This window comes from Ursus maritimus, unplaced genomic scaffold (genome assembly GCF_017311325.1).
Source record: "Ursus maritimus isolate PB19 unplaced genomic scaffold, ASM1731132v1 scaffold_34, whole genome shotgun sequence".
Classification (NCBI taxonomy): domain Eukaryota; kingdom Metazoa; phylum Chordata; class Mammalia; order Carnivora; family Ursidae; genus Ursus; species Ursus maritimus.
Genome location: NW_024426008.1, coordinates 2,138,010 through 2,150,677, shown reverse-complemented (window position 1 = coordinate 2,150,677; position 12,668 = coordinate 2,138,010). Strand labels below are relative to the sequence as shown.

Genomic DNA, 12,668 nt, shown 5'->3' with positions numbered 1-12,668 from the left:
TGGTGTCCCTGCCTCCGGCCTCTTTTCCCTCAGTAACTCTTCCTCAGCTCCCTTTTGTTTGTGCCATTCTGATGCTCAGAGCCTCCTTGGTGAGGCCAGGGCTCAAGGGCTGGACTTCAGGATTCTCACAGAACACCCCTTTTTTTCCTCACCTCATTCTGTGTGGCAGCCCAGTTGACCATGACTTTGGGCTTTCCTGCTTCTGCTCCCTTTGCCCTGGTCCTGCCCCATCGTTGGGGACAGCACAGCCTTCCTCCATGACATGGTTCAAGCTTTGCTTCCTTTAAGAAGACTCCCCGACACACCTCCCACCGTCCTCCTAGCTGAGCCTCCTGAGGCGGCCGGAACCTCTTGCACACGTCGTCCCACATCTCTGCACTAGCGCTGGTGGCGCTGTGGGTGTGCCTGTCATGTGTCCGTATCAGACGGTCTCGCCCAGGGGATTCCCATCTCAGCCCTCCACGGAACCTCGTGCCCCATGGGCATCCACCGAACCAATGCCGCAGGGAGAAGCGTTGCCCATTCTTCACTTTTCTCTGAAGACTTGGGCCTTGCGCAGTGACATTCCAGGGCTCAACTCCCTGGCACCTCCCCATGCCACCCTTAAAACGGTGTTTCAGCTAAAATTCCATGAAGGAAATTTATGTCCATGTCCTCTTCCTTGCTCCTCCGTGGCTCTGCACAACAGCTGTTGGTCCTCTTTTGTAAAATCACTCAAAAATGGCCATGAAGTCACTTCCAGACTTCTCTTCTTCAGGACATTGAACCCCAGTTCCCTCGACCCCCCTTGTGGACCCACTGTACTCGCCCCTTTGATCCTCACTACCACTCTTGTCTAAACCCTTTCTAAATCCCCTGTCTTCCTCTCGAGTTGTGCAAGGTTTAAGACTGCCCGTTTTCCTAGAATGCCACAGCACAGCAAAGCTCGGGTCAGCGTCAGCATCTTGCTTTGGCTTTCCTGAGTTCGCTGGCAGGAGGGTGACGGGAGCTCTTGGCCCCAGGGCTCCGGACGCCCGAGTGCCCCTCTCTGGCTGGACAGGAAGCAGATGAATGGGTGGCTTAGGAAAAGCTTCAGGGAAGGAAGAACCCAGAAGAAAGCAGGCATGCCTCTCAATCAGGACAGACAGCTTAGAGCACCAGCAGACCTTCCACAGCTGTTGAGGCCCCAGGGCAGGAACCCAGCACCACCAAGTGAACTGCCCTCCTAGGTGCCAGACAACAAGGTGGAGTTGCTCTGCGTTCGTTCCCAACAAGAGCGGGCCTTCCACGAAGCCTCTTACCTTCAGTGGAAATTATACAGTCTGTCTGCCCTTGCAGCCTCGCACATTTCGTTAGGAAGTAAAGCAGCTTTGAGTTCCTCAGACACTTCCGTAAGAGGCCCCTTCAGCCCTGCTCTCCTCGTCCTCCCAGCAGGTCAGTTAGGCCTGTGAAGGGCATTGCGAGCACCTGTCAGTGCGGACGACCGAGCTCAAAACAGAGACCATGATCTGGATCTAGGGTCCATGAGGGCCACCTCCCTTCTGGTCGCCCACCCACCCCTGCCTCGCGCACCGCACGCGCACTCACACAGGCACACGAGTGCGCACGTGCCCACATACACGTGCCTCCATGCTCTGCGTCACAGCAGGAACGTGGCCGCTCGCACCTGGACCGACTCTGTTGAATGACCACGAAGAAGTAGTAGGGCAAGGCTCGGGGACCTGGGGACACTTGCGTGCAAGACGTGCCCAGTAATTCCACGGAGTCTGAGAGCCTGGAGGAGGCAAGTGCAAGCGTCCTCGGGAGGTCCTCGTTCTCCCCTTCTCCACCCCTGGCCTCACCCCTTCCCCTGCTGGTTGTCCCACAGACGGGCATCATCTTGAAATGAATCCAAACTGCTTACTCTGCGTACTGCCTCCTGCCCCCTGTTTTCTCTGGAAATACTAACAGGTGCACCTTTCTGCAACCTTTGCTTTTGCCCTGACCCAGGAAGACCAAGGCACATCATTAACTTGCTGCTTACTGGGGAAGAGAAGGTCGCAAAACTATCAGGCGGCCCCTTCTTCCCCAATCCCACCCAGGTGCGCTTCTCCCTCCTCCCTTTCTCGCTGCTGCCCAGCCTGGAGCACAGCCCAGGAGGTGAGGGAGCACTGCCTTCAGCACCTTAACAACGCAGATGGACAGCATTGTATCTTTCCACAGCTTCTCTGCAATCCCTAAAGAGGGGGGGTGGCGGAGGGAGGGAGGGATATAATTTATATATGTGTGTACGTATATATATATATGTATATATATATGATGTAGTATATAATATATAAAATTTTTATAGGTTTGGAGCTTATCACATTGGGAATCTCTTACTGGGCAAGGTGATTTTTAAATTAAAAGGGAATACTTTTTGTTGACACGAAAGTGAAATGTGTTTTCATTCATTCAAATAAAAAATATCTGTGGGAATCATCTTTTATAACAGGAACTGTTCTGGATTTAGAGAAGTGAGTCAAACAGCCACAGACCCTGATCTCAGACAGCCTCAATCCAGTGAGGGGACAGTTAAAGGGCAAGTGATGAAATCTGCGGCGGGCACACACTGCTGAATGCCGTGGCGCAGAGGACAGGGAACGGGGTGGGCGCCGTACACACAGCCTGGGAGAGGGCTCAGGAAAGGCCTCTGTGAGCGGGGACGTGGAGCAGGAGCGGGGGTTATCTAGAAACGGGCTGGGGTGGCTTTCAACGTCATTGGCCCAGGAAGACACAACCTAAGGTCTGTTGACGCTAAATAGATTGGATACTTCACGAATTTAAAGAGTAGTCAAAGCAGCTGGACGTGAAGCCAAAAGAATTTCAGCTGACTTTGGGTCAGACTTCACAAGCAACTGTCATATTTCCAATAAAGCAGCCCGTGGGCCTGCTTCTGAGGCGTGGAAACCGTGTGCGCTCCCTGCAGCCAGCCCCTCTGCGCTCTGACAGTGGATTGCATCATTTGTGCCTGTCGTGGCCCCTCGTCACGATGAAGTTCAGATTTCATTTTGATGTACGAAGTGCTGGAGCATTCCTATTTCACTTTGCTGCCAACTGTGGAGGAAGCAGTCGTGCCTGACGTGTCCTAGGGACATGCCCTGTCCTCCCTGAATTGGGGCTCCCAACCCAACAGTTCCTCTCAAGGCGTTAAGAGCACCTGTTACAGGGTGCCTCCGGTTTTCAGATTCCATCGTGCACATTCCTGCTGACTGAAGCAGTCACTGAGCGTGACTGAGTGCCTTCTGCACTTGAACCTCGGACAGCATTGCTTTCTCCAGGGAACAGGTACTTCTCTGGAAGATCGGTGCTGTGAGGTACCCGGATAGTTAGAGAGAAAGATGCCATGTATGTCGTAAGTGCTCTGTAACGTTTTGATCCTTGACTTTTTTTTTTTTTTTTTTTTTTTTTAAGGCTTGAGTTGTCTGTGGAAAACATCTTCCGAGACTGGCTTGAGAGTTCTGGAATCCCACAGGTGCGCTCAACATTACTGTTCAGGAGTGTCTGTGGAGGATAGCGAAGCTTGCTGCTTAGCGGATCAATTTTGACAGTGATTTGTCTGTATGTGTGGATATCACAGTAATCATCTTCCTGAGTTGGAGTATCCGTAAGTCAGGAGAATGATGGTCTCCTACCCTTTTCCACTGGCAATCATGGTGTGTGCCTCCGGCCTCTGCCTCAAGGGACGGTCGTGCTGTAGGTGGGCATGCTGGTTGACCTTGAACTGTGTGTTAAGTGAGAGCTTGCACAGTGTGGTGTATATTTTGGGTGGTGTCACCAGGCAACACTTCAAGGCCACCAGTGGATTGAGCAGGTGGCCTCCAGCTCTGCTTTTTGGATCCAGCCAGATGAGTGAGTGAGCTGGCTTGCCTACAGCTTTCCTCTGACCTGTCATGCCGTTAGTTCTCCGTCATTTCCCCGCTGCAGCTGCCCCTCAACTTTCTCCTCTGGTTCTGCATCCCTGCTTCAAGCTGGTCTTATCTGAATGAGCCTTGTAGATTCATTTCTCCATCTTATGGACCAGGACCTGGCCCTGCTGAAGGTTGTTCTACTGTCTCCCTCCCTTTCAGCCCATGGGCGCCTCTGAGGGAGAGACGTTCCCGGCCAGCCCCAGTTCCATGGGAACTGCCTGGCTTGGAGCCTCCCCTCCCTCCACTCTCCCCAGGTCCTGTGCTTCCTGGAGCCTGGCGGGCAGCTCCCGAGTGCTGACCCTTGCCACAGCATAGGCCCTGGGAAATCGAGGGTGCCATCCTGCGTGGAGCTGGTCAAAGGACCCTACAGGCTTGGAGCTTCCCAGTCGGGGCTGCACCCCCCCGCCCTCGGAGCAGCTGCAGGGCCATCATAGTGAGCCCTGGTGTCTGGGAGTGGACCCCCATGGCTGTGAGAAACTCTGCCCTGGGCCCAGGCAAGCAGCCCCCTTAGCCTGCTCGTTTCTGGTTTCATGGCTGGTTATATGAGCTTCCCCTTGGGAGTGTCTGAATGTCAATGAATGTCTGTGAACCATGAAATTAAGGAACAGGAGGGGCTGCTCTCCATTACCTTTTCATCCCTCTCTTCACATCTTTGTCTGTGCTATCACACAGGGGAAAATGTCGGCCAGCAGCCGCCATGAATTCATTCCTAAAAAGGACGCAGTGCCTTCTGTTCGGAGATGCGCGTCACCTATTAAAAGTTATTTGTTTGGCCCAATCCTTTTGCGAGCAAAAAAAGAAAAAACCCCGAGGTCTAAAAAAGTGAAACAAAACAGGGGTGGGTAGGGCAGCACCTGGTCCTGGGAGGCAGTGCTTTCAACTTGTGTGTATTAGAATGAGGTCCTGCGATGTCTAAGACGGGGCTTCCAAACCCGGCCATTCACTGAGGAGAAAAATCTCAACAACAAAGTTAAGGTTTGTCTGATCCCGAATAGCCAAGTGTTGCCTTCTTGTTTTAGATGGGGGCAGAGGGCGTTCGCCAAAGCTGTGGGCCTTGTGTTCCGAGGCCAGGCTGTTGCAAGGCGCCCAGACATTCTTTCCATGGCCTGGAAGCTGGGAAGAGTGGGGAGCTCAGAGAGCAGAATCCCGAAATTTCCTGGCTCCAAACAACAAGGCCGCTGTATTCAGCAGTTAGCCCCGAGGGAAGAGAAAAGAAAGAGTCCTTAATCGAGTGCCCAGAAGCAGGCGCACCCCACTTGGGCTGTAACACTGGGGCTGACCCTCACAGTCCCAGGAGGCTCCCTAATTTCCCCTGAAGAGAAGCTGGCTTTGCCACCAGCAGGAGGCTTTTGCTTTTCATTAAAAGGGGGAGGGGCGCGGCGAAGGGAGAGATTTGCCTCTGAGCAGTACATTTTTTCCAGGGTCTACTTGCATTTGTGACAGCTTATAGTGTAGACAAGAATTTCTGCTATAAACTGACGAAACCTGCTGTCAAAACACAGCCAGGTGCAATGAGGCCAGCCTAGCTATAAATTGTCTTTAAGACCCAACTGGTATTTCCTTGGGCGCTTAACTGTTCAGTAAAAACAACAGCGTCAGACAGAAAGGACCCTGATTTAGTGCACATCTTTCCACTGGTGAATGATCAGAGGGCACCTTTTCATCTCCGTACCCATTCTCTGCCGTTATTTACACGGCCGATGATGATTTACTCGCTCACGGTCCTTTTTGCACTCCTTGAGCGTTTCTTCTCAGTTCCACTTCAGTGACAGGCTCTGCAAAGGCCCGGGACCCTCTGGGTGCAGCAGCCTGGTGGTGAATGGGACACCTTGTTCTTTGTCCCCATCATTATAATATAAAGTTACTAGTGTGCTTGGCCAGGATTGACAACCAGAGCACTGAAATCGCTTCGATGCTCTTTGTTCTCGTTAAAAATTTCTGTCCACCAGCAATTGAAGTCATTCATGACAAAAGAGTCACGTTCTCCTGGTAAAGTTTTCATTCCACAGGTTACAGAGGCTTTTTGTCTCCTCTCAGGAAGGCTTGCCTTGTGGTTGGCCTCGATTTTCCTTTTTGGCCACACTGAATGGAAATCATTAAAAAAAAAATGTGGAAATCACTTCAGCAGCAATAAAAGTAAGCATGAGCCCCAAAGAAGTAAAAGAAATTGGATCCAAACCTCTTTAAAGAACACCCAATCCTGTAACCTTTGGCTCTGCAAACAGATTTAAAATTGATTGTACCATCAGTATTATAGATTATTTCCTTTTATGACTTTTTTTCTGGTTATAGAAGTATTACGTATTTATTTTAGAATATAAAAAAATTCGTAATAAGAAAATTAAAATGGCCCAGAGATAATTTTTTGGTATAAATCCCTTCAGTCATTCTTCTGGAGGGATGGTTTACCCTTTCCTTTGTCTCTCTTTTTACAACTCAAACAATGTGTTCTGTGTAGCCAGTTCAAACAATAGCAAAATATAAAAAGGAAAAACCCTTGCCCCCTTCAAACTTTCTCCACCGAGATAATCCATGCCTACTAACAGCGTGGTGTGGGTCGTCCCACACATTTTCTGTGCCTACAGAATGTAGGTGCATGTCCTTTTTAAACAAAATGGGAATCTTATTATCCAAGCTGAAAGTTCTCATTTAAAAGTGTATCTTAAGCAGCTTTGCATATCCTTTGATATAATTTAAGAGCAGTAATTTTCAACAGCTGCCTAGCTTTCTAACGAATAGTACTGTAATTTAATTTACTCAGATTCCCTCCTTGCCCCCCATAGTATACATTATTTCTAAGAGTCTCCCATTCTGCTAATTTGACCATTCTATAAATAGATATTGACTTCTTTTCATGTCTGCCCAAAGGTCTCCTCCAACCCCCACCAACCCGTATGTACATATATTCCAACTCCTTGTAAAACATTTATGCGCAGATACATTAGAAATAACTTTTCCCATCCAGCCTTTCATCTGTACTTCCTTATTTTAGTTGCTAGAGAATTCTCTGACTCCTCTTTTTCCTTGAGTTCCTGGCCACATTGCCAAGCTCTGGTATCCTTATGTACATATTTATTAAATTTCTAATTTTCTTTCCTTTCCTACTGCCTCCCCCATTTCTTCATTATATTTTGCTTGGACTGGTTCAGTAGCTAATTGGTTTTTTAGCCACCAAGCCGTCTGCATCAATACTAAGTGGATCTTTCTAAAAGATTCGTCCTCCCCTGAAACTTATTCCCCGTTAACTGTGGCTTGAGAACAAACTCTTTGGCTTGCTATTTGAGGCTATCAGCAGAACTGCCCCAGGCTGTCTTTTTAAACTTTAATTTCTACCCTCCCAGGCATATGCCCAACCGTAATTACCAATCTCTAAATGTTTGTTCCTTTGCCACCTGCCTTCCTTTGTGCATTCCCTTTTCTCCTTGGGATGCTTTCCTTTCTGTGTATTTAGCAAGTATCATGACCTGCCTTACACTGTTGCTATTTGTATATGTGTCTCATACATGGGTTTCTCCACCCAGAGGAAACAAGTGGTCTGACTCATCCTTGTCTTACCTGCTGTGATGTGCACAGTGGGTGCTCGGGGTCTCGCTGTCCAATATGGCAGCCACTAGCCACACGTAATTATTCAGCGCTCGAAAAATATCTAGTGTGCCTGAAGAGCTGCATTTTTAATCTAATCTAATCTAAATTTTAATCTGATCTTTAAGATCTAATAATTCAGTTTTTGTGTGGAACAAGTTTGGGTATGTGAATGAATCCATTTTTTAACCGTAAATTTTATGAAATCTAAATACAGACCAAGCATTTCTGGTTAAAATTTAGCACTCAGAGTGGACTGTGAAAACACAGCAGATTTAGAAGATTTATTACAAAAAAAGGAAGGTAAAATATCTCTTTAATGGTTTTTAAGGTATTGGTTACATGTCAAAATGATACTATTTTTGCTACATCATAACCCAGTGTATCTATACCCACTAAAATATGTTATTAAAATTAATTTTAGCTATTACATCTTACTTTTTAAATGTAGCAACTAGGAAATTTTAAATGACAAACATGGCTTATATTCTCCTCGTGCACGGTACTGCTCCAAAGCTATTCGTTGAATGAAAATCTGAGCGCATGATGCCTTAAAATCCTCCACCAAAGAAATGTAACAAATCATCCGTATTTTTGTCAGATGTGTGGATAAAGATAGAGCTCGGCCAGTCCATAGACACCCTTCAGTCGGCCGTGACAGCGCAGGTGATTATAATCCGTGGATGGGAGTGCGCGTTCACAGTGGGCATCCAGGAGGGCATGAACTGATTACCAGCCGCACTTCAGCCCTTAATTTCGACTCCCAGGCAACCTGTTTCCCAAGGTGCTAACCAGTAGCACATTGATGCCAGTGAACCTCACGGCCCTTCTGTGGCTCCGTCTGCTCTTTGGGGGAAGTGCTCAGCAGATGTGAAATGGCAAAATCACGGGCACCAGGGGCACTGATGAGGATAGAGAAGATGGGTGATAGCCCATCGCATCGGGTGTCTCAGAAATAGGCAGGAAGCAAGTCAGGCTCCCAGACTCGCTCCTGCGCCCCTCCCAGAACAGCAAGTTCTGTGTCATCTTGGAAAATGCCACTTCTTTTCAAGCAGACACCTGCAAGTTGCCAAAGGCCACACAAGCACATAATGGACAACTTAAGTCTCATAGGGAAAATGCTGAGGTCACAGAACTGAGGAAATTTGATAAGATGTGATGCTTTTAGCATAGGGAAGGCCAGTGGTTTATTAGGTTTATTAGGGGAATAACTTGTAACCTTCTTTTTTGCACAGTTTATGTAATCACATCAACATAAGTTTAAGGCCCATTGGGATACTCAGTCTCAGTGGTGTCTATAAGAATTCTACATTTAATGGTCACTCAAGAAAACTGAGAGTGGTTATTTTGCAAATTCCAGAGAAATGATATTTTTATGTGCTATGAGATCCTTGTTTTGTTTTTTTTTGTTTTTTGTTTTTTGTTTTTATCAGTAGTAGCAGTTGCTATAATGTGGTGTGTTTTTTGGGCTCCTAATAATTTTGCTGTCTGTTTAGTCCAGTAGTTCAGCTTACATTTTCGAAATGACTAAATACCTTGTCGGGGGGGCCTTAGAGATACATTGTCTAGATTCTCTGGCTTCAGTTGGGGCAGGGCCATAATGTCGATGAGTCACCACAGCTCATCGAAGAGCCCACAAATCCCTCAAAGTGATACCTGCTCTGCAGTCACAAGAGACTGGGAGAGAGTTTATTAAAGTCCTTTCATCTGTAGCCTGATTTCTTTCATTTTTGGCATCTGTGTCTTCACGCTTACATTAGTTAGCTCAGGCTGCCATAGTAAAATCCCACAAAGCGGATGGGATTTTGCAACAGACATTTACGATCTCACGGTTCTGGAGGCTGGAAGTCCAAGATCAAGGTATGGGCAAGGTTGGTTTCTCCTGAGGTCTCTTTCCTTGGCTTGCAGACGGCCACCTTCTCCCTGTTTCCTCACGTGGTCTCTCCCCTGTGTGTGTAAAGATCTCTGTCCTAATCTTCTCTTCTAAGGACAGCAGTCGATTAGATTAGAGCCCACTTATGTGATCTCATTTTACCTTAATCACCTTTTTAAAGGCCCTATCTCCAATACAATCGCATTCTGAGGTTATTAGGGGTTAGGACTTCAACATGTGAATTTGGGCAAAAAAATTCAGCCCATAACAATGCTTATTCCCAATACTTCCCTGATTAGTTCCACATTTCTTGTGAATCCCTTCAAAATGGCCAATAAAAATCACTCAACCTCACTATATTTTATTCCTCTATGGATGAATATTTTTGGGGTCTAAAGGTTTTGGGGATCCTAAATGGCTTTCTGTCTTGTGGAACGAGAGAGATGGAAATGTGGGAAGGAAGGGTCTATCCCCTTGGAGAGTACGAGGTAACTAAAGGTCTGTGCTGGGCATTGTGTATTATTGGGGGTATCTGATCTGGCACTGTCTAAATGCACTGACCTCTTCAAAGCATAAGGCACCACGGTGAACCGGGAGACATTTTCCTTTGGTGCTACAAACGAAAGTTCTGTGTCCTTCCTTCTTTTTCTCTCTTTCAAAACGCAATTTCCAGAAAGCATTTGAATCTCATTCACAATAGTCTGAGACTCCAAGTGAATAATAAGGATTAAAAGTGTTTCCTCTCCCTTGAAGATTTCCTTTGTAACTGTGTCAGAGCTTAGGCTTCTACAGAACTGCCAAGCATCCCAGACCAGATGGATGAGATTTGCAAGAGGAGACTTCCAGGATTTGAAGTCATACCTCCTAGTCCAGTGCCCCCCTCCCCCCATCCCTTCCCTTCTTCCCACGAATGTAGCTGGCACATCTATCCTTTCTGAGGGACTGTGGATGACTCAAAGATGAGAGAACACAGGCTTTGCCCTCAGGATGCTTAATAATTAAGTAGGGAAAATAGATACAAAGTAACCAACCTAAGGCAGAAAGCAATAACTTGTGAAAAATGAACTATTAGCATTCGGAAGAAAGAGGTCATTTCCCATTTGTGGAAGCAGGGAGGGTTGAAGTACCATTTGAAGCCATTCTTGAAGGACTCATAAGGGAGAAGGCCATTTCAGGCTGGCGGAGAATCAGAACCAGCATCCAGGGGTAGAAAACTGAGTATGCATGTTTGAGCAGCATTGGGTAGAATCAGATCTCAATGATGGGAGGGGGCTGATGAACCAGTTTGTCATAAGCGTGATTAAGGCTCATGATTACCATAAGCGTGATTAAGGTAATGCCCCAGGACCAGAGGAATGGAGGCAGCTTCCTAGTGGGAGGGCTGGGGGAAAGTGTCCTCCCAGTCAGCCTTACTGTCACTCCCCTCTCCCTCCCCAGCCCCAGCCTCTGCCACACTCTAACCAAGGTCATCTGCCCCCAGATAATAGAAGGGTCAGTGCATTTTTTTTGTAGCGATAAAATACATCAGGTGAATGCACTGTGACCACAACCTGGAGTAGTGATCTTTCCCCTTTTAGGAACAGACTTGTCAGGAACAGGCGTATTGTTGCCTGCTTCACATGGAGAGCAGGATCTGCAGGGGGCATTGATTAAGAAGGCAGGACACTGCCAGACCACGCAGGACCTTGGATGTGATGCTGGAGGGCTCCCACAAAATTCAAGAGCCACAGAGAGCCACCAGACGCCTGTAAAAGGGTGCTAATACTTGAATGGCAGCTAGATCCCTGGGCAGGTGGGCCGGCAGCCTAGCTAAAAGGAAGACTCCTGGATGAAAGGCCAAGCCTCTTCCCTCCATTCAGGTACTAGGAAGTCTCGGGGAGTGAGAAGAACAGTGAGAGAGACCTTCACCCCTTGGTTTTCAACGTTGAACTTTCAGGTCTAGGAGCCGTTCACTTACGTGGATGCTTTTAAAAGGCATCCTTAAGTATCTGGGTGGCCAGTGGTGTCTCCCTAGAAAGCACACGCAGTGGGCTGAGAAGTATCTGCAGGTGCCCCCAGAGCGATACGTAGGAAGCCACGTGAAACAAGCACAGATGCATGCGATGCGGGTGACGTGTCTGAACCCTGCCAAGTGACGAGGGAGGACACTCAGGATATTGACCTACACTGAGACCAGAGACCCTTCAGGATCTGATTGGACGTCTGTTTTTAAAGGGAGCTCAGAGGAAGACAGATGGGAATGGCTCTCTCAGGTGGATGAAGAGCATTTGAGAACTTGTTTCTTTAAAAAGAATAAGAATTCGGAACGGGCCCAGATGGACACAGACGTGATCAAGGTGTGACGCGGTGGAGAGAGGAACAATACTTGCTTGCCTTTTGAGCCAGAAGGAAAAGGAAGCAGGAGCCACTGGCTTTAAAAAGTCTACTTGTTTCCATCCAGTTGATAGAGAGAGTTGGTAGTGGCCTGTGCACACATGGTTTTCATTTTGTTTTGTTTTTTAAGATTTTATTTATTTATTTATTTTAGGGGGGGGGAGCAGGGGAGGGGCAGAGAGGGAATCTGAAGCAGACTCTGCGCTGAGTGCAGAGCCTGACGTGGGGCCCAGACTCACAGCCCTGAGTCAGGCGCTTAACCAACTGAACCACCCAGGCGCCCCACACATGGTTTTTAATAAAGAGATAAGTGTAGGTATTTTGTGGAAGCATAGCTTTGCAGGCTTGGATTAGAGACCCTCAAGGCCACCTAGCTGGCTTATGCTGAGACCTGTTTATCAGAATCATCCAGGAAGCTGTTTAAAACTGCAGGTCCTGGGGGCACCTGGGTGGCCCATTCAGTTAAGCATCTGACTCTTAATCTCAGCTCAGGTCTTGATCTCAGGGTCATGAGTTCAAGCCCCACATTGGGCTCCACATTGGGTGGGGAGCCTACTTAAAAACCAAAATTACTACAGATCCTGGACTCAGGCCATACCCAGTGAATGAGGATCTCCATAAGTAGGACTAGGAGCCACTGAGAGAATCCATAAATATGTCATATTCTGCAATATATTGAATCAACAGAAGTTTTCTTATTCCTTGAGTATAATCTCAACTCTTGCAATCCTTTAGTTTTCTCTTCCTCCTGAGCAATCCAAATATTTGACTTTATGGTTTGGTTCATTTGTTCGACCATTATGCCAAGCATCGTGCTGGGCAGTGGGCTTACAAAGCTGTAAGGACACAGCCACACCCACGAGCCCATGGCCCGTGAGGGCATCTGTAAACCAACCATTGTTCAAGGTGTGCTCAGGGGGCCTCTTCCCTGA

General features: G+C 47.6%; 1 protein-coding gene across 13 annotated transcripts in view; it reads left to right on the top strand.

Annotated features, from left to right (window-relative positions):
• The window catches only part of AOPEP (aminopeptidase O (putative)), a 348,963-nt gene that overhangs the window by 230,836 nt on the left and 105,459 nt on the right, over nucleotides 1-12,668 (top strand). For all 13 annotated transcript variants that reach the window (XR_005831814.1, XR_005831819.1, XR_005831818.1 and 10 more), the window contains one exon: nucleotides 3,412-3,472. Coding sequence is in view for 6 of the 13 variants with exons in the window: in XM_040620156.1 (XP_040476090.1) it covers nucleotides 3,412-3,472 (61 nt within the window). In the remaining 7 variants the exon portion in view is untranslated. The remainder of the gene's footprint in view (nucleotides 1-3,411; nucleotides 3,473-12,668) is intronic.